This window comes from Ovis aries, chromosome 6, assembly GCF_016772045.2.
Source record: "Ovis aries strain OAR_USU_Benz2616 breed Rambouillet chromosome 6, ARS-UI_Ramb_v3.0, whole genome shotgun sequence".
NCBI classification, from domain to species: Eukaryota; Metazoa; Chordata; class Mammalia; order Artiodactyla; family Bovidae; genus Ovis; species Ovis aries.
Genome location: NC_056059.1, coordinates 118,122,992 through 118,150,301, shown reverse-complemented (window position 1 = coordinate 118,150,301; position 27,310 = coordinate 118,122,992). Strand labels below are relative to the sequence as shown.

General features: G+C 62.5%; 1 protein-coding gene across 5 annotated transcripts in view; it reads right to left on the bottom strand.

Moving 5' to 3' along the window:
• The window catches only part of GAK (cyclin G associated kinase), a 48,759-nt gene that overhangs the window by 12,712 nt on the left and 8,737 nt on the right, over positions 1-27,310 (bottom strand). For 3 of the 5 annotated variants that reach the window (XM_042251770.1, XM_042251771.1, XM_042251773.2), the window contains exons 2-18: positions 24,801-24,862; positions 24,068-24,127; positions 23,098-23,212; positions 21,005-21,147; positions 18,267-18,392; positions 17,298-17,387; positions 15,984-16,119; positions 15,655-15,767; positions 14,148-14,205; positions 12,628-12,751; positions 7,276-7,437; positions 5,685-5,734; positions 5,076-5,224; positions 4,630-4,752; positions 3,745-3,878; positions 468-662; positions 28-145 (exon numbers count right to left, since the gene is read on the bottom strand). In XM_042251770.1, coding sequence (XP_042107704.1) covers positions 28-145; positions 468-662; positions 3,745-3,878; positions 4,630-4,752; positions 5,076-5,224; positions 5,685-5,734; positions 7,276-7,437; positions 12,628-12,751; positions 14,148-14,205; positions 15,655-15,767; positions 15,984-16,119; positions 17,298-17,387; positions 18,267-18,392; positions 21,005-21,147; positions 23,098-23,212; positions 24,068-24,127; positions 24,801-24,862 — 1,958 coding nt within the window. Of the gene's footprint in view, positions 1-27; positions 146-467; positions 663-3,744; positions 3,879-4,629; positions 4,753-5,075; positions 5,225-5,684; positions 5,735-7,275; positions 7,438-12,627; positions 12,752-14,147; positions 14,206-15,654; positions 15,768-15,983; positions 16,120-17,297; positions 17,388-18,266; positions 18,393-21,004; positions 21,148-23,097; positions 23,243-23,886; positions 24,048-24,067; positions 24,128-24,800; positions 24,863-27,310 lie in introns of those variants that run through there. The other 2 variants (XM_027971351.2, XM_042251772.2) reach the window with 2 other exon arrangements.

Sequence of the window (27,310 nt, the reverse complement as noted above, 5' to 3'; positions counted from 1 at the left end):
CAGGGCCATTGGCGCCCTCCCCCTTACCTTGGCCTGCAGCCTTCCTCCTAGGGTGGACCTCGCATGATAGATGACGATGAGCACGTCCCCCTGGACCGTTATGCCCAGGGGAATGACCGCTTTGCCATCCTCAATTTTAAAGTCTCTGGAGAACAGAACCAAGACCAGGAGTTCCCTTACGTCAGCGAGAGGCACACACGCTGATGAAGACCGAAGCGCGTCTCCTCCTGCCTCGTGGTTTTTCTACCAAATTACGCCAGGGTCTGGGCGGAAGGATGCTCCGGGAAATGACGCCCAAGGAGCCATTCAGCACAAAGACCCGGAGGAACCCCAAGGGCTTCGCCAGCTCTGCCTCCAGCCCACCGCCCTGAGACCCACCACCCAGCTGCAAGCCCAGAGAACAGGCGCCTCCCACAGCTCCAGGAGCATGAGGCTGCGCAGACAGAAGGGCCTGCGCCCAAGCCCACCTCATCCTGTCGTATTCCTGGGACGTGGTGGTCACGCGCTCATCCCCCACGTAGACCTCGCAGAAGGGCCTGCAGCCGCTCCTCTGCTTGCTGAAGAGCGGCACTGGCGTCATGACCACGGCCTTCACCAGGAGGGGCTTGCTGTGGGGCGTGACAGGCTCCTCGGCCACCATGTCACACATGTACTCAATGTACCTGGAGGGCAGGAGGCAAGCCGGGTCACGCGCGCTCCGTACTTGGCCCACGGGATCATCCACGTGCTCCACGTGCAGCCCACACGCTACGTCACACGCGTGTTCCCTGTCTCTGGATCCTGCCAGGACGTCCACCTTTTTTCAATCACAGGTAAGCATTTCATGTGAAATTCCCCTCAAAGCAATGTTCTAGTGTCATCTCGTGAATCTGACGCAGTTTTCACTCAGTTCAAAGTGTCTTTACATCTCCCTTGAGACTTCCCCTCTGATTCATGGCTACTCAGAAGTAGGTTTTTTCCCTTGGAAACATCTAGGGTTTCCAAAGCAGTCTTGCTGTCCTGGTTTCTGGATTAACTCCTCAATGGCCTGGGAACGCGTCTCACATGACTTCTATTGTTCTCAATCTGCTGCAGTTTACGGGCCCAGACTGGGCCTTTCCGAGGGCTCTGACCACACGTTCCTACCGTGGGACATGCTGTGGCTCTGATCTGACCCACCGACGTGCTCGACTGGCCACTGAGACCGTCCGCGTCCTGCTCTGTGGGTCTGCAACCTGCTCCTGCGACTCCTTTCACGTTCCAACGGTTCCACGGCTCCGCCCGCTCTCATGCACTGCCCTCTGTGGCCTGGCCCCGGTGTGGCTCTGCCCCGTAGGGCACCACCCCTCCCTGAGGCTCCGCCCACCTCTGCGTGGCTCCACCCCTTCTGCGAGGCACCGCCCCCGCGAGGCTCCGCCCCTCAGTGTGGGGCCACCCCCCTGAGGCACCGCCCCCGCGTGGCTCCACCCCCTCTGTGGGGGGACACCCCTGAGGCACCGCCCCCCACAAGGCTCCGCCCCCTCAGTGTGGGGCCACCCCCTGAGGCACCGCCCACCACAAGGCTCCACCCCCTCAGTGTGGGGCCACCCCTGAGGCACCGCCCCACAAGGCTCCGCCCCCAGTGTGGGGCCACCCCCTCTGAGGCACCGCCCCCTGTGTGGCTCCACCCCCTCTCTGTGGCCCCTCCCCCTCCCTGTGGCGCTGCCATCTCTGGCCCTGGTCTAACCTGTCTCCCGGGAACAAGCAGGGGCCACGACTGAATTTGAACCCACAACTGTCACACTTCATGTTACCAGAGCACTCTCGCCACTCGCGACAGCTGTGGTAAGACCGCCGTGTGCCAGGAGACCTGGGCACTTTTCACCAACAGCAAGAAGCCAGGACCCGTGACCCACGTCCACAGCCTGAGCGAGCTTGGAAGCAGAAGCAAGAGCCAAGGCCGAGATGAGCAGGCAGCCTGGGCAGTGAGAGTGGGCGGGCGGCATGACCGGGAGTTCCAGCCTCTGGGCGCGGCCCGCACACGCCCCTACCCACCTCCGTGAGGGCCGGGGCGCAGGCCCACAGCGCCACGAAGCGGCTTCCCAACCCCCGCCCGCCCCCGGCCCATGCTCCCCGTCACGCTCTCCTGGGTCACCCGAGCCCGCCCCAGGCCTCCTGTCGTGGCCTCCGCGTCTCTCTCGGCACCCACACTGGCCGTGCGGAGGGCGCCCGGGGTGGCTCCCGGCGGCCCAGGCGTGCCTTCTGGTTTGTCCTGTGCCCTGCTGTGTCCTCCGGGCGTCCGAGGCTCAAGCTCTTCCGTTAACTTGGGGGAATCCTCAGGACCTCCTCCAGACTCCGTCTCCCACAGGGACCCGAGGGGGTGTGTCTGTTGGGTCCTCTGACACGGCCCAATGGCATTTACGCCCCTCCAGGCACAGAGCTTCTGACAGGCTCCCTCCCTGCTCAAGCACGGCTTCCAGCCTCCACTTCGTCAGAGCCTCGGACACACGGACCAGTAGCCCCAACACTTCCCAGCAACGCTTCCGAGTCTCGGGGCAGGCCGCCTCATCTGACTGTCCCTGGGGTGACCTCATGCCCCCTGAGCGGCAGCCTCCCTCGCCAACCTGTCCTTGGGGCGCAGACCCCGCCTGCGTCTCCTGTGGGCCCTGTCCCTCCTGGGCTGGCGGCCAGCCGAAGGCTCCAAAACGGCTTCTCTGACAGGCGTGGAGAAGCCGTGCGCTCAGAGCTGGCACTGCTCTTTAGCTGCTGTGGGCAGGAGGGAGCGGACACTCTCCACACTTGCACGTCTCCAAGGCAGCAGCCTGGGGTCTACTAGGGGGCCCAGGGCCAGGCACACACACCCTAGCAGCAACACTGCTGGCTCCGACCACAACCCCGAGCGGGGCCCTCACTGCAGGCACAGCTCCGGAGCCCTGGGTAGGCCCGCACGGGAGGCTGATAGGCTGAAAGGGTCAGAAGCCTGCCTGGCAGCCCAGCCCTTGCTCTCCTGCCCCTTCTGCACTGCGGATGGGCCCCCACCCCCTGGAGCCACACAGAAGACATCAGAGTGCGGCCAGCCCTCTCAGGAGGGAGAGAGACAAGGTGCTGTCCCGGGCAGCGAGCCGACAGGCTGAGCCGACAACGAGGAGAGGGGCAAGCTCCCCACCCCACCATCCAGGCCACGGAGCCACCCCGAGTGAGGGCGATGCCCACAGCGGCGCCTCACCAGCCTGGACGCTCCCCAGTGTCCCCCAGGGTCAGGGCCCTAGCTCTGCCCGCTCCAAGGCCCTCCCCACAGAGGAGGGAAGCCTCCCCAGAGGCTCTAGGGCCTAATGACTCCTCAGAGCACCAGGCTCCCTCTTGCCGTGAGGTGGCTGGAAGCGAAACATGCTGGCCTGGGGGCAGGCAGTGGCCCCAGAAAGGCAGCGGGTGGGCAGGGGCCAGCTGCAGACCCAGGAAACCATCTCGTGTAAGTGGTCAGCAAAGACAGCTTGGAAACCCACGTGTCCCACAGACCCTGATGCAGGGGACACAGCGCAGAGGGGGCGCTGCCCTCGTGTGCACCCAGAGAGCTCCCAGACGCCGCTCCACCTGCAAGCTGGAGCCAGCGGGCCACGTGCCCCTGCCCACCGAGCAAGAAGCCATGGTGCTGGGAAGGCAGGGGCCAGGAACGGACAGAGGCGCTGCTCCAGGGCCCCGGTGGGGCAGGAAGTGAAGCCACCCGGCTGCACCCGCAGGCCTGCGCGCCCCCGCCACCACACCCACACCCCACGGCAGACACCGTACCTCTTGTGGGATGGCCAGATGCCCGGTGGGCAGCGCTTCATGCTGAACATGTACACGGCGGCCTCCGCGGTGCTGAAGAGCCGGCAGAAGCACAAGAAGGAGCATACGGCCACGGCCGACGCCGCCCTCCCGTCCTAGGACAGAGCGTAGGGCATGTATGGGACGGTCATGGCCTCTGCCTGGGGCTGGGGCTCCTCGGGGGGCTAAGGAAACCCCGCCTGCGGCAGGGGCGCAGGGGTCCACAGCAGAAGGCCTGAGGCGGCAGACCACACGCTACACACTCACAGTCCCGACCCGACCTCTGCGCCCGGCCACCCACGGGCACCCTCGCGGCTCCCCATCGTCACTCCTGCCTGACGTCACCCACGCCAGGGTGGCAGCGCTGACCTCCAAGGGCAGGTTCCGGCAGGTATCCCACTGGACAACATGTCCACAAATCCTCAGCCCCAGAAGGGGGTCAGACACAGGGTCCCAGGAGGCAGAGCAGCCTGAGGGGACCCACCGTCTTCCACCAAAGAGGCAGGAAGACCACCGTGAGGACGGTTTTCTGCCGGAAGCCCTGTTGCCAGGGGACCCAGGCGTGGACACAGCAGGTGCAGGGCCTGCGCCCCCCACCCTCCCCGACAGCTGCTGCTCCCTCCAGCGTCTGCCGCCCTGGGACGACAGGACCCACCCGGGGCACCAGGCCCGGGCCATGGCGCAGGCCCAGGCAGAGCCACGGCCAGGAGCGGTCGGCGGCTGGCGCTCGGTGTCGCCCGAGGTGGGGCAGCTCAGCGAGGAGCCCCAAGGAGCCCGCCCAGACGGCCACTCGTCTCATCCCAGTGCCACCGCCCGGGAGCCGGGAGGCCCCTCTGCCCTGAGTGCCCAAGGAGGCTGCCCGCTCACCATGCAGTGCACCACGCAGACGTTGCCGGGGTCGCGGCGCAGCCAGGCATGCATGTTCCTGCAGAGGCGGTACAGGCTGCGGAGGCTCGGGGCCCGCCGGGCGGCCCAGCCGCAGTCAGAGACCTGCAGGGAAGGCGGCTCGCCAGCGGGGTGCAGACACGGGCTTCCCCACAGCACCCGCCGCCGCCCGCCCAGGCGTGCAGCAGGGCTCGGGAGCCAGGCTCCAGCCCGTGTGGCCAGAGCTGCAGACCGCCGCCTCCGCGCTCACTCTCTGCACCGCGAACGGCGTCCACGAGCCGAGTGACAGCAGAGGAGACTGCGTGGCCTGGTGTTCCCTCTGGAGGCACCGCGGGCTCAGTGACGATCAGAGATCCTCGAGAACTGCCCCCAACCCCCAGGCGGCATCCGGGGTGGACCCTAAGCATTGGCACCAGCCCTCTGCTCACCCGGTTGTGGAACTTGGAGGGACGGTAGGTCCGCGGGGACAGGTTGTAGACGGCGTAGCGACCTGGGTGCTTCGAGTCCAGGAACAGCCGCACATCCTCAATGTTGTTCTTGATGGCCGACTCCACGCCCTCCGCCGGGAACGACATGACTGAAAGACAAGAGCCCCCGCAGCCTCTCCAGCCATGGTGTGAGGTCGGCCGGGTGAGGCCTCTCTGCTCGTGGCGGCTGGCCCGTCAGCACGGTGGTCCTGAGAAGGGGGGGTCAGAGGCCCCCAGACCCTGCCCTGCCGCTCATCGGATCCCCAGTCGGGGTCCCCAAGACCCTCCTGAGGCTCAGCCTCTACACGGCCCGAAGCACCACAGGCTCTCCAAGTGTCTGGACTTAACATGTGTGGCCTCGCATCACTTCCCTCAGGACCTCAGCCTTTCAGAACATTCCAGACTGGGGAGGGGGCTTGACCGGGGTCCTGGGTTGACACAGGACTGCCGGCTGCAGGGCCTGGAGGCACACTGGACACACGGACAGACACCCGAGGCTGGCACCCGGCGCACGCCACCAGACAGGAAAGAACCAAAAGACGTCCTCATGGCCAGCGCTGGCAAGCGTACCTGCGATTCTGGACGTGATGTAGGAAAGATCCAGGTCTCCCTTCGCATAGCTGGGGTTAAGAACAAAGGGAGCTTGGTTATTACAGGGAATCTCTACGGTTAGCTCATGAACCTTCGGTTAGCTCATGAACCTTCGCATAGCTGGGGTTAAGAACAAAGGGAGCTTGGTTATCACAGGGAATCTCTACGGTTAGCTCATGAGCCTTCGCATAGCTGGGGTTAAGAACAAAGGGCGCCTGGCTATCCCAGGGAAATCTCTACGCTGAGCTCGTGAGCCGGAACTGAAGCGAGTCCTCGAGCGGCTGCAGGGCTCAGGCTGCAGCCTGTCAGTGTGCATGCACGTGCCCGTGTGACTGCACACACGCACACGTGTGACGTGTGGAGTGACACCTACCTACGAGGGGGAGGAGAAATTGTGAACCGTGAGGGGGAGGCAGGGCCCGGCAGGAAGGACCTTTGTCCTCTCACTACTGAAGGTGGGCGCTGAGGGTTTGGCAGAGAGATGCCGACAGAATGAAGACAGCTTCTGACGCAGTGCATCACGTCTGGCTAAACACTCACAAGATACCGAGGGCTGAGAAACAGTCTAAAGCGACAGAACGAGCATCAGGACCAGACATGGCAGGGGCGCTGGAGCTACCAGGCCGGGAACAGCTGGGGTCGGGGTTCTTTGGCAGCTCAGTGGTAAAGAACGTGCCTGCCAACGCAGGGGACAAGGGTCCAATCCCTGATCTGGGAAGAGCCCACGTGCCACGGAGGAACCAAGACCGTGCATCCCAAGTGCCAGAACTCCTGGGCCTCTGCTCTGGAAACCGGGGACCGCGGCTGCTGAGCCCACACAACCTGCAGCCTGTTCTCGGAACAGCAGAAGCCCCGCAAGGAGAAGCCTGCTTGCCACCGCGGCAGGGCAGCCCTCCCCGCCGCAAAAGCCCACGTGGCAAGGAAGACCCCGCAGCCGCAAAAACCAGAAACAGCTGGGGCTAACGTGCTGAGGGCGCTAACGGCTAAAGCCAGCAGTGTGCGGGTCAGACAGTAAGCAGAGGTGCAAATTCTAAGCAAGAGACAGAAGGAAACGCGAGGCGGAGGCCCTGAGCAGAAAAGAAGGCTGCCTTTGATGCTGAGTAGACTGGACATGGCTGGGGAGGAACCTCTGAGCTAGATCTCAACAGAATCCCCAAAAGCCAAGAGCACAGGCTGGGGGATGGCAGAGAACATCTAAGGCCTGCGGGGTGAGCCTATGACGTAACGGGGACCCCGAGAGGAGGAGAGGGGGGGTACTGAAGACATGCGCACATCCTAACTGAGAATTTATCTAAATCAGCGCCAGACACCAAACCACAGACCCGGGAGCCCAGAGGACACCCAGCAGGACCAACGCCAGGAGAGCCACCCGAGGGCATGTCAGCCTCAACTTCGGGAACAATCAAAGGTGAAGACAAAATCCTGAAAGAAGCTCGGGGCAGGGGACGCTTTACCTACAGGGGAGCTACGGTAAGAACTACGCCTGGCTTCGCCCCAGCAACCAGGCAGGCAGGGAGTGAGGCCAGATGTTTACAGTGTTGGGAGAAAAACCAGCAGGCAGGACTCTGACCTGAGACACCATCCTCGAGACCTGAGGAGACACGAACAGCAGGGACGCGGGGCCAGGAGGGTGGCGGCAGGAGTCACGAAGCACACCGCCCCCTGGAAGGAACAGCATGCTATCTGAAAGCGGACCTGGGCCAGCTGGTGACCACACACGCCAGGGCAGCCACTGAAGTCAGCAAAGAAAGAGCCGTGTAAGTGGTGAAGTGAGCAAGGAGCGAGCGTGGGATCACAGAAAAGGCTCAGTTAGAGCCACAAAAATAGAGAAAGAACGGAAGACAAACAGAAACTGAAATCAAGAAAGCAACACGGACTAGGAACACAGCTGCTGCTCCGGCGCTCAGGCCTGTCTGGCGCTCAGGCCTGTCCGACGCTTTGCGACCCCATGGACTGCAGCACGCCAGGCCTCCCTGTCCATCACCAGCTCCCAGAGCTTGCACAGACTCATGTCCATCGAGTCGGTGATGCCATCCAACCATCTCATCCTCTGTCATCCCCTTCTCCTGCCTTCACTCTTTCCCAACATCACGGTATTTTCCAAGGAGTCAGCTCTTCGCATCAGGTGGCCAAAGTATTGGAGCTTCAGCATCAGTCCTTCCAATGAATATTCAAGGTTGATTTCCTTTAGGATTGACTGGTTTGATCTCCTTGCTGTCCAAGGGACTGGCAAGAGTCTTCTCTAACACCACAGTTCAAAACCATCAATTCTTTGGCACTCAGACTTCTTTATGGTCCAGCTCTCACACCTGTACGTGACTACTAGATCACAGCTTTGACTAGAGGGACCTTTGTCAGCAAAGTGACATCTCTGCTTTTTAATGCGCTGCCTGAAGCCAGCGTTTTCACTCTCCTCCTTTACTCTCATCAACAGGTCTCTCTGCTTCCTGCCATTACGGTGGTGTCACCTGCGTATCTGAGGTTATTGATATTTCCTCTGGCAATCTTGATTCCAGCTTGTGCTTCATCCCTACTAATCCAACCCCAGGCGCTGTGGAGACATGGTGGGCTCGGCTACAGTCCCCTGCAGTGAGCCACGACCCAGCAAAGCGAGCTGTGCAGGCACCCTGGTTCCCAGTACATCTTAGTTACATTTATACTGCTCAGGTTTGTTAACGTGCAGTGTGTTATGCCCAAAAGACAGTGCTATCCCTTCAATTAAAAATACTTTATTGCTAAAAAGTGTGAACCGTCGTCCGAGCCCTTCAGCGGGTCTCACAGTAACACAGGAGGCCACTCACTGATCACAGATACAACACCACGTACGATAATGACGAAACGTCGGAAGGTTTTCAAGAACTACCAGACGGGACGTGGAGACACAAACTGAGCAGATGCTGCTGGGAAAAGGTGCTCACAGACTCGCGGATGTGGGGCTGGCACAGGCCTGTCTGTGTGAAGTGCAGGGAAGAGAGGCTGTCCTGTGTGCCAATAAGCACTCTACACACCAGTGACCGACATACACCGACTAACAGATCGTCAGAGTGGGTCAAGACATACAGCCCAACTATGCTATCTGCAAGTAACGTGAAACTGAGCATCTTCAACCTCATTCTGCGGTTTAGTCGCTCAGTCTCGTCCACCTCTCTGTGACCCCGCGGACTGTAGCCCGCCAGGCTCCTCTGTCCACGGGATTCTCCAGGCAAGTGTACTGGAGTGGGTTGCCGTGCCCTCCTCCAGGGGCTCTTCCCGACCCAGGGACCAAACCCACATCTCGTCTGTCTCCTTCACCGGCAGGCGGGCTCTTCACCACGAGCGCCACCTGGGAAGCCACTGACCCTCACGCGCTAAGCCGCTCAGTCATGACCGGCTCTGTGACCTGTGGACTGCAGCCCGCCAGGCTCCTCTGTCCACGGGATTCTCCAGGTGAGAGCACTGGAGTGGGGTGCCATTTCCCTTCTCCAGGGGCTCTTCCCAACCCAGGGATCGCACCCAGGTCTCCCGTAATTGCCGACGGGTTCTTTACCGACTGCGCTTCCTGGGAAGCCCATTATAATCCTATGCATACTAGCTGTGATTCACACAGTCTGAACGTATTTACTCCCAACCCACTGGCACATTCTCCTGTTAAAGAAATGTGCTTTTCCAACTAACAGAGAATTTTTAATTCAGTTAAATCTATTAACCGCTTCCCCAACCCTTATGTGCTTTTGGTCACATTTAAGATACTTTTCTTACTCTGGTGTTATAAAAACACCTCTGCGTATTTTATCAGCTTTTCCTCGGAAACAGCTTTTCACAATCAGATCTGTTAACAGATCAGACCTACTGTATCTTGTTGTTATTAGATGAGATCCCATTTTTTCTTTTTCGACACATACCCATGATCTCATCAACATAAACTCATTAATCTGTTATTTTCTTTGGACTCACCACTCATGGTTTATAGCACCCCTCCCTAAGTACATGTCATGGGTAAGTCTAAACACATCTAACAACAAATGCTTAAAAAAAATTGACATAAAATGAGGTCTGTCTCTGTTCTTAATTTTAAAAACATTGCTGGAAATTTTGATAACTTACATGTGAATTTTGGGATCAAAGTCTGTGGCAACAATGCCAGGATTTTCATCTTTAAAGTAAAGAACTTGAAAATGCACCGAGCAGCGCCATGACCTCTGAACGTAAACCCCCAAACTCACAGGCGGCCGGCGCCCCCACTGCAGTCTGCTGCTCCCGTCTTCCTCACCGGCGGGGGCGGGGCCCCCTCCTCAGGTCTGGTCTGGATGGGGCGGTCCCTCTCGCTGCCTCCCACCTGCGACCTCTGCCCGCGACCTCTGCCCACGCGTGCGGCCACCAGAAGAGGCAGCCCCTGCAGACCAGCTGTCCTGAAACGGGCCGCGGGGGGGGGGGACGCGCCACACCCTCAGAGGCCGCCGGGCATGTGCAGCAGAGCCCAGCGAGGGCCGCTGACTCCCTCAGGTAGGGAGAGGGCGGGCCCGCCTCCCGAGCGGGGGGTGCGCAGGGGGTGCGCAAAGTCCCCAGAGGAAGGTCTGGGTGTGTCAGAAACCCAAGCATGCAACGGAACCACCGAGGCTCCACCTCCGGTATCCCGAGACGCCTACAGCCTGCCTTCCTTTCTCCCCCTGGCTGCACCGTGCGGCCTGAGGGGTCTGGTTCCCTGACCAGGGACAGAACCCAGGCCCACGGCAGTGAGCGCGTGGAGCCCCGACCAGGGACAGCCAGGCAGGCCCGCGCTACTGACAGCCCGGGCAGGAAAGGCCTCCAGGGCAGAAGACGGAGGGCACAGAGGGCGCATGGGCAAACCTGCGCCCGAGCGACGCCGGCAGCGGGCGGGGGAGAGCGCCGGCCACGCTCACTACACGCACCGTCTACAGCGTGTGGCACCACGTCAGCGGGAGAGACGGACACCCGTCATGAAGCAGAGCACAGGCCGGAGCAGCAGTCCACGCGGACACGCAGCCGGAGGGCTGCGCCGCAGGCCAGAGCCTGCGGCTCCACACAGCACGCTCACTGCTGGGGCAGCTGGCGCAGCCCGGCCACTCGCCCCGCTGCCCGTGAGAGGCCAGGGCGCCTGGTGGAGGCAGCCGTGAGGGCCTGACGTGTGGGATCCGGGACACGTGCACGTCTGGGGCCTGCGCCTGAAAGCGCTGAGCGACTGACGAGAGGCCACGGGCGCATAGGAGCTCAGGGTCGGGATTGCGAGCCAGAGGCCACAGGGCGGGCCCGCACACCCCGAGAAAGGGTCCCGCCTGCAGCCCTGGGGCTGAGTGGCCCTGAGGGCCCTGACTGGACCCTGTGCCAGACCTGCAGGAAGCCCCTGGCAAGCTCAAGAATCATGGCCGCCGTGCTCGTCTGACCCACAGAGCAAAGGCCGTTCCCTGGGGACCATCGCTCGCCTGGGGGTCGATCCCTGGGGATCATCCGCTAGCCTGGGGGTCAAGGCCCAGGGTGTACTCCCCACACACTTGCGAGCCGGTGGCCACAGGGATGCCCCTCCCCAAGCCAGCGTCCTAAGCTGGGTCCCCACATCCGGTATCGGCCTGTGTGGGGAGTGGCCTCCCTGCTTTCAGGGAGGACCTGAGGTCCCGTCCACCCTGTCCTAGCCCTGTGGTGGGGAGTGCGGGAACAGGCCACAGTCCAGGGCCATCACTGTGCCAGGCCTCAGCACAGAGCCCCTGGGCAAGTGTGCTCACGCCAGTACCTTCAAGAGCTTCACAAGCCCCGGGGCACCCTGGGCAGGAGGCGGCTACCTGCTTGGCCCTGGTGAGCAGAGAGGCTGCCCGCAAGGCTGGCCTGCGGGCGCGCACCTCAGCCGCGTGGGAACGCGGTTCCTCTCTCCTCCGCAAGGCCGAGTGGCTCCTCTCAAGTCTGCTCGCTGCTGTCGGCCTGCTGTTCCCGCCGGGTCCACCCGAAACCCCATGACAAACCCCACTGGGAGGGAGACAGGAGGACGTGAGTGCGGCCGTGGGCATCTCGGCGGCGGACGTGCAGGGAGGCCTGCAGGCGGGAGGGCTGCAGGCGGGAGGGCAGCCGCCACACACAAGGTCAGCCCTTGCCGGGCCGCAGCAGCACCGACGACGGCTGACAGGGAGGCCCCGAGCAGGGCCCTCCACACGCCCACGCCCCACCCGGGCCTCAGGTCTTCACACCTGCCCTGGGACAGGACTCTGGGGAGCCAGGTACCAGACAAAGAGGTGCCTCTGACCCTCCTGCTGGAGATGAGGTGCAGCCCAGGCACCACAAAGGGCCACATGGCACAGGCGTGAGCAGGCACCCTGCCCGGCCAGAGCCCGCACTGGGCAGACACCAAGCTCCTCTCATCCCTACAGTCACGTCAGAGGCAAAGCACTGGGGCGCCACCAAGTCCCCGCACAGGACCCACACGTGTGCACGCACACTCACTCACAAGCACGTGAGCCCCTGCCCGCGTCCCCAACAGCTGTGAACGTACAATGACCACAGCGCAGAGAAGACAAGCCCGAGGCCTCCGCGGCCGTGCAGGGGCGGCACTACCCAGCGGCGCGGAGCACAGGCCGCCCCCGCCCCACGAGGCGGGCACACGCCAGGCGGAACCCGACTCTCCGGGGCTCCCTGGTCAAAGCCAAGACCTCTTGGAGGACGGCACCAGCAGGCTGTGTGCGTGGCTGCCATCTCCGTGGACAGGGCCACCCTCAGGAGAGACGCGGCCCAGAGCCAGGGTGTACAGTCTCCCGCAAACACCCTCCAGCGTGAGGGCAGGAAAGCGGCGACGCCTGAGCTCGCGTAGGGGGTAGCTCACACTGCGCACACGCGCTCACCCGGCCGTAAGTGCGGGTTCTGCACATCTGGACGCAGGTCCACACCCAAGGCTCCAAAAATCGCACAGCAGAGAACCCACGTGTCTGCACCCTCGACTCACTTGGCAACGGACTGGATGACTTTGGAGGAGGTGCCCTTGATGTTGGTGAAGAGGCGCTCGGTGCCCCCACGCAGAATGTCCAGGAGCCCGCCGTAGGGCTGCTCGCACTCAGCGACCACCAGGCCTGCAAGCAGAGAGAGACTGCAGGACTCCAGGCACCGCAGCGGCCCGTGCGTCCCTCCACTGGGACCAGGTATCCCCCACCTGGCTGCCTACACCCCACGCCTGGCACAGGAACGAACTGGGTAGAAGGGAGCCCAGAGCAGGACCTGGGTGCATCAGCAGACTAGAGCCTCTGGCGCGTGAGGCTGTTCCCACGTCCCAGACGTTCACCCAACTCACTCCCAGCGCCTGCTGGGCACCAAAATGGACCCTGCCTCTGACAAACACGTGCTAGAGCCCGGGGGGGTGAGCAGGCTGGTACACAGGGTACGAACATGCCCACAGACGGAGGCTGCCGGTGCGTGGGAAGGGGAGAGGAGGGGAGGAGGCAGGGGCAAGGCTGTGTGTGGCACAGGAAGGCCTCAGCGGCCCCCGCTCTGCTGGTCTGCAGGGCAACAGGCCCCTAGCGGCTGTGCGGACAAGGCCGGAGCAGCGGCCCACGAAGGCCCCAAGACCAGGGTCCAGGGCACGGCTGCACCCCGGCCGTGAATGCAGAAGTCGGGCGGAGGACAGCAAGGAGGGTCCACGCGCTCCCGTGCGGGGCGCCTGTGGCCTCTGGATCCGGTGGCAGCACGTGTGTGGCACCCATGCCAGCGCTCTGCCCCGCACCCTGTACGCACATGGGGCGTCTTTCCGGGCACCTAGAGGGGGCCCCGCACTACGCCCCAGGGAGGCAGCTAAGCCAGAGCTACTCTGGTGGACAAGGAGCCAGACACGGGCGGCCAGCTGCCGGCATCAGCCCTGGAGGCGATGGGCTACAACAGGACCCTGGGGTGGCCCTGGAGAAACAGGGCAGAGGTGTGTCTGGAAGCTTCTGGGCCAGCTGCACTCAGGGCTGGCTGCGCCAGCCCCCAGAACCCCCAGGCTAACTAGCAAATCAAGTGCAACCCTCTCAGCAAACACGTCCGAGCCATGAGCCAAGTCCACTGGCCCCTGCCCCCTGCCAGACCCACCTCCCCACCCGAGCCCGCCTCATGGTGAGCAGACGCTGCCCCTGCGGCCCCCTCACAGCCGCTCTGCTCCCTCACACACCGCCTCCAGGCTACCTGCAGCATCACCGCGGGCTAGCCTGAAGGGACACCTGCATCTGACCGGGCAGGGGCCACGCGTACTGGAGACCTGTGCGGCCGCCCAGTCCCCCGGGGCCCGAGGCTGAGGCAGCCCACAGGCAGGCCCCCTAGAGCCCCTCGGGCAAGGCTGGGGCTCAGAGGGCCCAGGTTGCCCGACGGCGGGGGTTTGGGGGGACAGCAGGCGCCCGGCCTCTGGCCCCCTCTCCAGTCCTGACCTCACTGAGGGGCAGCCCTGCTGAGTCTTGGGGCAGCTCAGGAACCGTGAACTGGGGTCCCGGGGATACTCACTGCTGCCCGTGGAACCGGGAGGGGCCGCGTGCCCATAGCCTCCATTCTGCTCCAGGAGCTGGGAAGGTGCAAACTCAGGTCAGGCCAGGTGCTCGGGACACGTCGCCCGCCGAGTACACCCTCCTCCACCTGGCTCGCTACAGAACCACCAAGGACCACCCCCCCTCCCAGGGTCTCGACGCGTCCTGGACCCCAGGGCTGATCTGTGGGGCCACCCAGGCACACGGCTCTGTTCACAGCACAGGCAGCAGCCGTGAACCCACCCCAGCCACCGAGGCTGCAGGCCCTGCCGTCGACAGGACACAGAACAGGACCCACGGAGGCTCGGGCAGGATGACCACCATGAAGCGCAGCCACAGAGCACGGTGGGCTGAGCCCAAGGCCGCACCAGCTGCCGTCGCAACACCACAACTGCCCTGAGACCCGAGGCACCCCGCGACGGGCCCAGACGAACCCACTCGAGGGCCGGCCTCACGCTCACCCAGCCAGAGCAACTGCAGCTCCGTGTCCACTCTCTACAAGCTACGCGGCGCTTGCTTTGAAGTCTCTCGTGGAGTTTCAAAGAGCATTCTTACTTTCGGGTTAACATGTCACACTAGACTCAAGAAACACCGCGTCACGGCCTCTATGGTACGTGCCGCACTGAGAGTGGTCAGTGATAAGCGGAATGCTCCAAGGAGTCTTAAAGGCAACACCCGCAAAACGTCAGGCACGTGTGTCTCGGCTCGGCTGTGTCATTTACTCAGAACCAGAACCTCTGTTTCGTTGTTTCACCAGCTTCCCGACGACGCGGGGCGCCTCCTGGCAGGGCTGCAGGCCCCACGCCTCAGAGGCTGCAGGGAGCGTGCTCAGAGGCGCCAGGCCCAGGCTGCGGCACACGGAGCCTCTGGCTCTCCTGACCCCTTCCCCGCGGGCTCCTGTGTATCAGTCGGCCCAGCCTCCTGCCCGGTGCTTTCCTGGTCTCAGAGTGCGCCGGGGCCGGTGCGCCCACGCTGCCCCAAGGACCGGCTGACTTCCCTCCCACGAGGCCCCGGGCAGAGGGCGCAGGCTTGGGCTGCTGTCTGGCCCTCGGTCCCTGGTTCTAGACGCACTGAGAGCAGCATGTGCTCGTGAGCCCCAGCAGAAGAGGCCTGTGTCCTTCCTCGGGCGCTTCCACCCTCCTTGTGGAGCCGTCCTCGGGGACACACCCAGGCCGGCTGCCCCTGGGCCTTGGGCCCAAACGCCACCTGAGACTTGGCCCACCCGGGGGCCCAGGTTCTCCGGAAAGACCACGGGGCAGCCCAGGCCAACCTGACTCAGCAGCCCTCTCCTCCTCGCCGCTGGCCTCTCTGGACCTCAGAGCCCAGCCCCGGGCTCTGTCTCCCAGCTCCAGGAGCCCCACAGGGCAGCACACTGGCCCTCAGGCAACCCCGGGGTCTCCTCCCTCCACGAGAGCCAAGTGGAGCTGGACCCCCTGGCTCTAAAGCAACACAGACAGCGTCATCGCGAGCGGCACGCAGAGGCCCACCTCGGTGATGGGTGACTTGGGGTTCACGTTGCGGGCGGCCGCGATCTCCTGGAGCTGGTTGACCAGCTCCGTGATGGACAGCCGCTCCTCCGGGTTGACCTTGAGCGTCGCACCTACAGGAGAGGCAGAGGTCATCCTACAGGCGGCCAGGCTGGGGCCCCGGGCAAGCAGCACCCCCGCTCTGCAGGGCACTGTGCCCTGGAGGCCCGTGTCTTGCTTACACTACTGGTTGTAAAAGCAAGTGGGGAAGGACAATGTGAAGAACAAGGCCAGCAGAAGCGGGCACTCGGGACACGTGCTCAGGTGGGGGGCGCTGCGCTGGGACTTACGGATCAGGCCATGGAACACAGAGTAGCGCGTGTCATCAGCAGGGATTGCGTACTTCCCGTTGACGATGCGAAGCTTCGCCCCATCCTCAAACGGGTGCTGCCCGAAGCAGAGCAGGTACAGAATGCAGCCGAGAGCCTGCGGAGACAGAGAGGCGCCGGGCTCTGCCCGCCCTGCCGGTTCTGCCCACCCTGTCCCGCCCTGCCCGCCCTGTCCCGCCCTGCCGGCTCTGCCCGGCCCTGCCTCGCCCGCTGGCCAGGGTCCACACTCATGGGGCGCAGAGACCGGCCAGGTCAGCGCAGCCAACAAAGCCCAACCCTCCGTTCTCTGATGAGGTCCTCTTGAGACACCAAGCTCCTACCCCAGAGAGGGATCTACCTGCCAAGCGGCAGTGCAGAGGACGAGTGGCAGGGCCTCCTCTGGGCTCGAGCTGAGCGCCAGGGACGAGTCAGGGGCTGCCGGCCCTGCACTCAAACATCAGTGTCCCCTCCATGCCTCCACCACGGCACCTGCCGCAGGAGGACAGGAACTCAGACTGTCCAGCACAGTGAGGGGAGTGAGGCACAAGCAGGGCCCAGGCCAGGCCAAGCCCCGCCTTCCAGCTCATGCACGCGGCCCTTGGGCTGGGACAGGCTGAACGTGTCCACTTGGGAGTCGACCAGCTCAAGCGTGTCCACCAGTCTACACTCGGTGCCGCCGGTCACGGGCCTGATAGGCCTGGACGGGAACCCTGAGGCAGGGGTTCAGGGCCCCCGAGTCCTGCTCTCAGGGCACCAGGGAGGCATCAGGGCACCTCGGATAGGCAGGAGCAGTGCTCCCTGAGCTCCAAGCCCTCATGCTGAACCAAGGGACCAGCAGACACCCGCTCAGTCAGACCCCACACTCGGCGTACACAGGGACAGCCCCACACCGATGGGACGTGTCCCAGAGGATGGGCCTGACCTCCGCCTGAGACCCTGTAAGGGCTCGGGCACAGTCACAGCTCCAGCATCGTCAGGGCGGTGCACAGCTGCAAGGCCATCCGGAAGGCCCAGCGCTGGCCACAGAGGGGCTCGGACCAGATGAGCTCAGGTCCAGGCATGCAGGAATGCCCTGTCTCGGGCCAGGCCTGGGCAACACCGGCCTCCGCCCCTCAGCACCGCGCCGTCAGTGCCTGTCTACCAACAGCGTCACAAGGGCCGCAGAAGAGGAGAAAGAACCACCAGAGGAAAGGGAGAGCTGAGGAAGAGGAGGGGAGCCGAGGGCTGGGCAGCCGCAGCCTCACCCAGGGCCCCGGGGCCAGTCGGGCTGCCCAGGCACACAGGCCGCTGCCTCACCCAGATGTCTTGCTTCTCGCCGATCGGGAAGTTTGAGTACAAGTCCACAATTTCCGGCGTCCTGTACATGGGGGTCGTGTTCCTGGTGATCTGGAGAGGGGAACGTGTCAGAGGAAATAGCACAGGCCCGTCACAGCTGTGTGGCAATCCCGGGCCGCAGGACCTGGCACCGGTCAGGTAGCCTGGCCGGGGTGGTCACACGAGGCTCTGCACGGGGGCCCCGGAGCGTGCTGAGCACACGGGACCAGCACCATGGACGCGAAGGATCGGCAACCACGACAGCCGTGCCCAGGAGTCCCCGGGAACCACTGAGAGCGGAGGAGGGTGCGTGGCAGGCGGGGGTCGCAAGGCTTCAGGAGGCGCTCCAGGCGCCAGGACCTGGAGCCCCAGGGTGCACTGCAGACCAGTCCCCGGGCTCACTGCCCACCTGCAGCAGAGGACGCGTCCGCACACCTGAGACGCACATGCTCCCCAGGGAGCGCGCTCGAGGGAGCGCGCGCTGCCCGCGGCGGCCCTGCCTGCTCGTCTTGCGCCGCGCTCTCTGCCGGGGCGGGCTCCGGGGCCGCGTCTGCGCGCTCGTGCACCCAGCACAGGAGCGCAGTGTGAGTGCACAGACGGCCGCCCCGCCCGGCGGTGTCTGTGCCCACTCAGCGGCACCTGCTGTTCACACGGGCTTGAACTCGCCCACCAGTCTCCCGAGGGGCTCCTGCGGTTAGTGCTGAACCACCCTGAAGGCAGGTTTTTACACGGTGCTTTAAAGCGCCACGTTTGGGATGGCTAAAGTCCTGCAGAGGAGCGGAGGTGACGGCTGCGCTGCGACGTGGCGCATGTAGGGCCACTGCACCACGTGCTAAAGACGGCCACAGTGGGAACTCTTACGGTGCATGCTGTGCTACATCAAAGCACAGGCAAGGGAAGAGCCAGCCGGGGCAGCACGGGCGGCGGCGGGGTCCCGGCTGCCACACTCACCTCCTCCTCCACCAGGGCCCGGCGCTGGGCGCTCCAGCTGTAGTCTGGGTAGTGCGAGATGGTCGTGGCACTGCCAAAGTCGCACAGCTTGATGGTCCCCTGGTTACTAAGCAGCAAGTTTTCAACCTGCAAAGTTTCAGGAGACGGTCTGTGAGGCCGGGCTGCAGGCTGCGCTGTGGACAGCAGGGAGCCGGGCAGGCAGGGGCCCGAAGGGCAGACCAGCCGGAGGGTCTTCTGGGCAAAGGGGACACTCCTTTCTGACCAAAATTGGTGTGTGTACCTTGACATGGGACATTCAAATAAACAAACAAATTAAAATCCACCACAAATCAAAGATAACCTTAGTAATGTAGACTGTATACAGTAAGAACCCTTAGGAAACGTGAAAGATGAAAAAAATTAACATACCATTTAAAAGTCACCAAACACATTAATAACTGGAAGAAACCCAACAAAAGATACAGAGAAGACCTCTTATTCAGAAACTGTGAACAAATGAGACCTTAAATCCTCATCAAACAGGGACCTGGACTCTCCTCTCAACAGGAGGGCACAGACCTGCCCGCAGCTTGGGAGCCGGGCCCCCCGCCAGCCCACACTCGCCACGGGGGCTCTGCTCCACCGTCTGGGAAGAGTCAGGAGACCAGCACTCCACGACCCAGGTCGGGGGCACCCTTACCCACCCAGCGGCCAGGACGTCTCCAGCCTGTCAGCCCCTCTCTCGGAGGGGGGGTCACGGCAACTCCAAGCAGATGCCGACACCCTGAGCTGAACACAGGCCAGCCTTGCTTCCCTGTGCTCCTCACACAGACAGGTCTGTGCCAGCCCCATGTCCCTGAGTCTGCAGGCACCTTTTCCCAGCAGCATCTGCTCACTTTGTGTCTGTCCCCGTGTCCCGTTTGAGAACCCTTCAGGTGTTTCGTCATTAGTGTATGCTATCGCATCTGTGATCAGTGGCCTTTGACGTTGCTATGAGACCCGCTGAAGGGCTCCAACGACACTCAGCATTTTCAGCAATCAAGTATTTTTAACTGAAAGGATGAACACTGTCTTTCAGGCATAACGCGCTGCACGTTAACAGACCCCAGAGCAGTATGAATGTAACTAGGAGGCGCTGGGAACCAGGGTGCCTGCACGGCTCCAGACACCAAGAGCTGACAAGAGCCACATGGTCCAGGGGACACGCTCTGGTACAGAGGCCGGGGAGCAGCAAGGTCGGGCGCTGAAGACCCCTCACGAGGAGCCAAGACAACTCACGCCAAACAGAAGGGACGCCCGAGGGAGTGAGAGAGCAGCCACAGGAGTGCAGTCTGCCCTGCCAGCGCTGACACAGGGCTGTCCCCCAGGACACCGGGTCCCAAGGGCAGGGTGAGGCAGACAAACCCCACACCAGGAGGAGAGGCCAGCCGAACACACACACACCACCAGGGGCCGGCCACGCGCAGGCACCGGGGCCACCGCGGAGACAGCCTCCGGTACCCAGGGGTGAGGGTGTCCTGGGACAGGGGCCACCACGGTGCGGCGAGGGGGGCGCGGAGGGCCAGGCCCAGCACCCAGGCCCTGCTCATCAAGGACTCCCAAGATGCAAGAGGCTGAAATCATGACGCCGAGCATACAGGCTGTGAGGCTCCACTCGCATGATGCCTGGCGGGACACCAGGAAACCCACACTGAAGGGGACGCGCAGCTGTGACGCCAGGGACACGCACTGGGCCCGGCACTCACGTCCGGGGTTCCGGGGCCCTTCCTGCCACTCCACGGAGCACCACTCCAAGGCCCCCGTGGACAGACCACAGGGAGCTCGTGAGGGGGCCCCACACGGTGCCAGCAGCCGTGGACCCGGCACACAGGCGCTGAGCAGTCCGCCCCAGCCAAGCTGTCACCCTCCAAGCGTTCCACCTTCCTGAGCCAGAGAGGAGCCCGCTGCTTCCCGAGGGCGGTGCTGTTCCCAAGGCTCAATGCCCCCAGAGGGAACGGGAGAGCTGGCCACAGGCCGACGTGCAGGGAGCAAAGGGAGGCTCCTAGCAGGAAGCGGCATCTGGGGCCTGCTTTCAGCAAGTCAGGCGGCGGAGGGCAGAGGGGCCTGCCGCCACCCTGAGCCGCGGTGAGAGTCGGGCCCTGGCTCCGCGGACGCCGGATCGCTGTTAGAGTGAAGCCACAGACCACGGAGAACAGCTGTAGCACGTGCCACTGAGAAACCACTGCTCCGAGAATGTGCAAAAACCGACCACCACGCAACAGCAGAGGCAGGAGACACCCAGGTAGCTGCAGAGTGAGGACGCTGACCGGACAGACGCAGCAAACACACACGTTACACCAGGAGACACAACCGTGACCACCAAGCCCCTCCCCCGCCGGCAGTATGAGGAGAAGGGCAGCCTCCCCTGGGCATCTGGGCACGCGGCAGCCCCGCGGGAAGTGCTCCCGCCCGGCGCCCAGCAGCAGGCGGGCAGCACGCCTGCCCAGAGCAGCCCAGGGGCGCCGCCTCCTCCCGGCCCCACGCAGGGGTCCGTGCCCGCGACCGCCCACACCCTCGCCCGCAGGTGGCAGCACCCAGCTGGGGCCAGCAGGGGAGAGCCTGGGCGCAGGGGGGCTGCCAGGCAGCGGGGCACAAGGGCGGGGCCCCACCTTTGAGGTCCCTGGGGATGACGGGGGCGGGGCGCGGTGGGGCGGGGCGGGGCGCGGTGGGGTGGGGCGGGGCGGGGCGGGGCGGGGCGGCTTCGGCGGGCGGGGCCCCACCTTGAGGTCCCTGTGGATGATGGGCGGCTTCTGTCTGTGCAGGTGCTGCACCGCCCTGCACGTCTGGTAGAAAATCTTCAGGACGGTGTCGCACGAGAGCGGACCTTTCGATTCAACTTTTTTTAAAAATTCCACCAGCTGCCCTAAAAGAGAATCAAACTCACATCACCAGGGAACTGCCGAAGCGAGTGCCCAGGCCTGCTGCCCTCCCGCACCCACCGTGGTGCGGCCCTGCCCTCCAGCCAGCACCCGGTTGGGGCTACAGAGCCCTGGAGGGGAAGTCGGCCCTGCAGCAGCAGAGGCCTCCGACCCCGGAGCCTTCCTGACGCAGCAGCTGCAGGGACCACGACCCCGAACGTGCACATCCTGGCAGACACCTCTGGAGAGACGACCGCTGAGTCCTTAGGTAACCGGTCCTCGGCTGTTCACCTGAGATCTCAGTGGCTACGCCCTCCATGCGGCACGGAAAGGGTGGCCAGGCTCTGGGCCCCCACCCCAGGCTGCCCCCCCCGAGGGGTCCCCACCTCGAGGCACTCCTTCCTGTCTCTGGCACAGGGACCTGAGTCCTGCTGGACCTGGCTGGAGCCCGGGGCCACTGGCCCTTCCCACCGGGGCTCCCTCCACAACCGTGTGCGGTCTTTGCTTGGCCAGCTTCCCAGGACCAATGACTCACCTGCCTTGGTACCCCGACCCTGCTCTTGCCCTGGACGTCCCAAAGCCTCTTCCGAGAGCCCAGCCTGCACACCCTTGTCCAGGGCCCCAGGCTGCCTCCGCTCCCGGAGATGAGCTCCGCACGTTATGGGACCCCCCGGCCCCACTCGACGTGCAACCAAAGAGCAGTGCCACTCAGCCACAAGGCCCCGTGACCAGCACTCTCCCCGCCCCCTGCGACCCCGGCCCCGCCCCCAGGACGCCTCCCAGGGGCGCATGTGAACGTGGGGGGCACGGACGCAGCAGGCTTGCAGGCAGCAGCCTGCTTCATAAGCTCACACGTGATGCTGTCTTCAGTGAGCAGGCACCTCTTTCTTGCAGGTGAAAGACAGTGATGCCAACCACCAGCTAAGAGCCGAGCGCCCGACCTTAGCTGAGCACCCATAATGCATTGTGAGCACCCAGGAGAGGCGCCTGCAGCACGGCCAGCGCCGGACAGGACCCCACATACCAGTCCCCACAGGAGCCCAGGTGCCCACGCTGCTGGGATAAAAGCACGCTGCACCCCGGGTCCTAGGCTCTCCACCTGGGATGGGGTCCCGGTCCCCTCCACTCAGGGTGGGGATCCTGTCCTCCTGGCTGTGGTCCCCGGTACACCCCCCACCCCCGGCAACCGCCACACAACTCATTTCTGCTCTTCTTCGCAGAAAGACGCCCGCACTCGCAGCCCCTGCCCTCTTCCTGGTTCACGCCTCTGGGGGCCATGGCCCCTCGGGCTGCTTTCTTCCCTCCCTTCCGGGGAGCCCCCTGCCTCAGTCTCCCCGCTCTCCCCTGGCCTCGCGACAGCCCCACGCACTGCCCGTGGCAGGTGGACAGGCAGGGCGTCTGGGGGCCCCTGCCCGAGCTCCAGGCCCTCTGGCCAGTCCTCTACGCCTGCCGGGCCTCAGATGTGCTGCCCAGCTCCAAGAGCTGTCTTGCCCACATGGGCCCAGCACAGGGCAGAGGTTCAGTGCGGGATGAGAGGAGCCCGACCCTCCAGGCGGGGACCCTGGTTCTGCCGCCGACAGAAGTCTCACCTCTCCTGGGGCGCCCCCTGCCCACCCACTTGCCCACTCTGCCCCAAGACGCCGTGAGAGAGCACCGCCTCCCCGCTGCTGTCAGCGGGCACAAGTCTTCCTCTCAGAGCACAGCAAGCGCCACCGCCTCGGGCTGGTGAGGGCGGCCCCGCCCGCGCTGCCCGCCCCGCCCACTTCCGGCCACAGCGCTGCTCTCAGCCGGGCACAGGGCGGGGGGGGTGGGGTGGGGGGGGGTGGATGCAGCCACTCAAAAGAGCTCCCGCCAGGCAGGGCACCGCTCTCTCCCTGAAGACCACCGTGTCTCCGGAGAGGAGACCCCAGCAGCCGTTCCGCCTGCTGGGTGGTGCCGAGCCGCGGGCACCTCACCTCTGCAGAGCTCCATGAGCAGCAGGAACTCCGCCTGCCCAGTGTCCGACTCCTCTTTCCCTATCGATGCTGCAGAGCAAAACTGGACAATGTTTGGGTGGCCTGAAAGTTTTTTCTGCACGTGTCTTGTTAAAGGAGAATGTAACTGCATGTTTAAAAACAAACACACACAGGACATTAGGACACTGAAGTCAGAACACCAACTCCAACTAAGGACAATCTGAGCGCATGACCACAAAACCAGTGCGGGGAGCAGGTGGGAGGCAGCCAGGAGGACAGGACGGCACGGGCACAAGGCGAGGGAAGGCGCTGCAGGCCCCTGCCCCCCGTCAGCCACACACCTGGCCAGGGGCTGGGTGGGGTAGCAGGCGAGGCTGAAGGAGGCCCCAGGAAGCCCAGCGCAGTGAGGACCCTCAGGCCTGGGGCCGGCAGGCTCACAGCGGACAGAGCTTCGAGATGAAGGGGAACAGATGCCAAAAGCAAAGGGCGAGACTCCAGCTCCAGGGGGACGTGTGTGGGAGTGGAGAGCCAGCCAGACAAGCCTGCCGATCCAGGCGCCACGCACGGACGCCCAGGGCCCTGCCCTCCGGGAAGGGTGAAGGCACCAAGGGGCTGCTCAGAGAGCAACACGGAGCCCAGGGCGCCAGGGCTGGCAGGGAGCTGAGGGACTCGGGCAGCGCATAAGGTCACTGGGCAAGCGGCAGGGCGGAGGCAGGGAGCTGCCCACCCCCGGCTTGAGGCCTCCTGGCAGGAACGATGCTGTTTTCCCCAACGCTATGAATCTCTTACCATTACTCTGAGAGTAAAGAACAAGGGAGAAAACTCCTTCCTACTAGACACGGGCTACGGGCAAGTCCAGTGAGGCACACACAGAGAGGCGTCACGGGGCAGCCGGCAGCCGAGGGCAGCACAGCGGGCGGCGGGCCTCCCCACGGGCCGGCGCTCGGGCTCAGCCCCTGGAAAAGGATACCATGAAACACACTTCCTGAATGATGGCTCTGTTCTTCTCCTCTTCATTGGACAGCAGTCTCTGCAGCGGGAAATAACGGATGAGGGAAGGTTAAGGGCCTTATCGGGCTGCTCTCACTGAGCACACGCAGCGCCTCTTAGGGCTGCCCCCGCCTGACTGCGTGTTAAATCTGACCCACAGAGAAACCTGCCTGGTTAAAGGGCCTCAGAAACGGTTCTCTGTGATCCAAGGATGTAAGGAAAACTAAAAACAGGAGGCTTCTCACCCAACAGGCTGGAGGAAAATGAGAGGCATGGGTCTACTTCTGGGCCCCAGAGCCCAAGTGCGCGCCCCAGCCCAGCCACACCCCAAGACGGCCACTGCCCCTGCGGCCAAGCAGGCCCCCTGAGCCTCGGGACAGACCTCGAGGCACAGCCAGCAGCCCGCCCGAGAGCCCGGCTCTCAGGCACGCTGTGCGCGCGCGACTGCACACCACTGGCTTTCGAACACCTGGTGTTCCTGGAACCCTTACTTTGGCAGTTCTGATTCCCCTCCCTGGCCGCCCCAAAGCTGAAACCCACAGCTTTCAAGTCCTCTAAGACGGCAGAAGAATCCACTGTGACAAGCAGACACAGGCTGTAAGAAAGGGGCACAAACCACAGGGGCGGGGACAAGCCTCCGCAGACAGCGTCGCTGAAGAGACCCCTTCCTTTGGAACACGGGGAGACCCACGAAGCCTTAGTCCCTCTATTACCTTCAATGCATACTCTCTGCCACTTCCCAGATCTTGAGCTTCATACACAAATGCAAACCCTCCTAAAAACGAGAAAGATATGTATCAGTTTTATTTAACATCTAGCTTCAAAAATACCTTGACTGAGAAAGGTACAAGCTGGACAGTGGCCAGGAGTCTGTGTTCCGCCGTGACGGTAGCCCTGGTTCACGTGACCGCCTTCCACACACCCTGTTCACAGGCAGAGACCAGGGCAGGAAAATCAACACAGTCAACGCCAGTTCCCTGGAAACAAGTGACTCGTACCACACACAAACGTGGATGACAGGGTTCCTGACAGGTCGTTAATTCTACGGAAAACAAAATGTTAGCGAATCCAACCCAACGACTGTAAAAAGGCTAACACATCAAGACTTAGTAAAGCCGGCTTAATCGATTTGAGCCGGTTATTTTTAGCTCGGCTTCTTGGCCTTTTCTAGCTTCCTACGGTGGGAAGTTTCACCATGAAAGTTAAAACCCTCAGCAAACGGGAACAGAAGGACAGTTGCTCAGCCTGATGAAGGCATCTCTGGAAGCCCCTCCACAAACACCACACTCGGGGGACGCCTGACGCTTCCCTCCAAGACCAGGGCAAGGCAGGCATCAGGCCTGTTCTCACCACTGCCGTTCAGCATCACGCTGGAAGCGCTGGCCAGTGCAATCAGGCAAGAAAAGAAATAAAAGGCATCCAGACTGAAAGGAGACAACAAGCAACATGCCTGTCTATGTAGACAAGCCGATACCCACTCCTTCAAGCTGCTACCAGCAATAAACGAGCTCAGGAAGGCCGTGGGACGTAAGAGCAGCATACAGAAAATCAACCATCTTGACAAACCCCACATCAGGCAAGCAGTGTGACCCATAAATGGAAAACGTGATAAATGGACTTCATTAAAGATGGTTCTTACTGCTTTTTGGAAACACTGTTGAGAGCTTGAAAAGACAAGTCCCTAACTGTACCTCGCAAATCACACATCTGGCAAAGGACCTCTATCCAGAAAATATACAGAAAATCCAAAGTTCAGTTCAACAACATTTTAAGGGGCAAAATATGCAAAAAGACACTCAACCAAGATAAACAGATGGCAAGTAACCACAAGAAAAAATGTCATTCCAGGGACATGCACATTTAAACGACAAGGGTACTACTATACACCTATTAGACCACCTAAAAACTTTAAGACCGACCTACCAAATATTGATTGAGGTGTGGAGCAACTGCACGCTTATACACTGCCCACAGGAATTCAGAATGGTATCATCATTCTGGAAGACAGTTTGGAGAGTTCTTCAAAAGCTAAACACACACCAACTCCAGGAAAAATAAGGGCACGCGTCCCCACAAAGACATCGTACACGCATGCTCATAGCAGCCCCAGCGGGAACAAGCCGTGTCCGTCAAGGGCGAGCGGGTGGAGCGGCCGTCCTCACGGGGCCGGACGCACTGCTGCCCACACGCAGCAGCAGGGCGGCTGCAGCCGCGCTGAGGAGCGGCAGGCGGGAGAGGAGCGCGCACGCGGCTCCGGTCACGGGAGGCCGAGGGGCCAGAGCACCCGCAGCAAGAGAAAGCAGATGAGCCCGGGGGCAAGGCGGAAACCCCGGGGGCGACGGCTTTGTTCACCACCTCCACAGCGACAGCTGCAGACACACACACACACACTTTTACACACACACGTGAACACACAGGTGGAACATACTTACAGTGGTTCCACATATATGCAGTCACTGTCACTTTCATTTCAACACAGCTGTTAAAACGTTACATGAGTCCACATAAAACCAGATGAGAAGAAACAAACGAAAAGGCAGAAAACAGAAACAGAAGACAGACGGCTCCACCGGCGAATTCAGAGCAACATGTGCATGAGGGGAGGACAGCCGCCTCACACGGAGCCTGTGCCGAGAGGGGAGGGCAGTTCCCAGAGTCTTTTTTGAGGCAGAGAAAACAATGAGCACACGATTACGGATCAGAATCATTCATTAACACAGGACTCAGAAACAGGAAACACCAGGAGTGATTCTGGCAGTGCGCAGTAAGGGCAGCACGTCACGGCCACCCAGGCGTGCAAGGCTCACAGTCACCGGGAACCACTATAGACAGGGAGGGCGGGTCACCTTGACAGACACCGAGACAGCTTCTGCCCGCGGGCAAAGCCCCGTCATAATCCTTCAAAACAGCAAAATTTTAAAGTGGTCATCAAACTAGGAACTGAAGCAGAAACTTCTTCAGCCTAAGAAATGGCAACCACGAAAAACTAACAGCCAACTCAAGACTTAAAGGTCCTCTCAGATCAAGAACAAGCAAGGATTTCTGCTGCTCTCAGAGCTGCAATGCAACAGTGTATCAGCAAGCCCGACAGTGCAGGAAGCTGGGAGGACACAGAGCTGGGAGGACACCGAGAGGAAGCACTAACGCTGCCTTCACCTGCAGACGGCGAGGCCACACAGCAGCGCTCCTAAGGGCTCCACCAGAAACGTCCAGGACAGAAGGG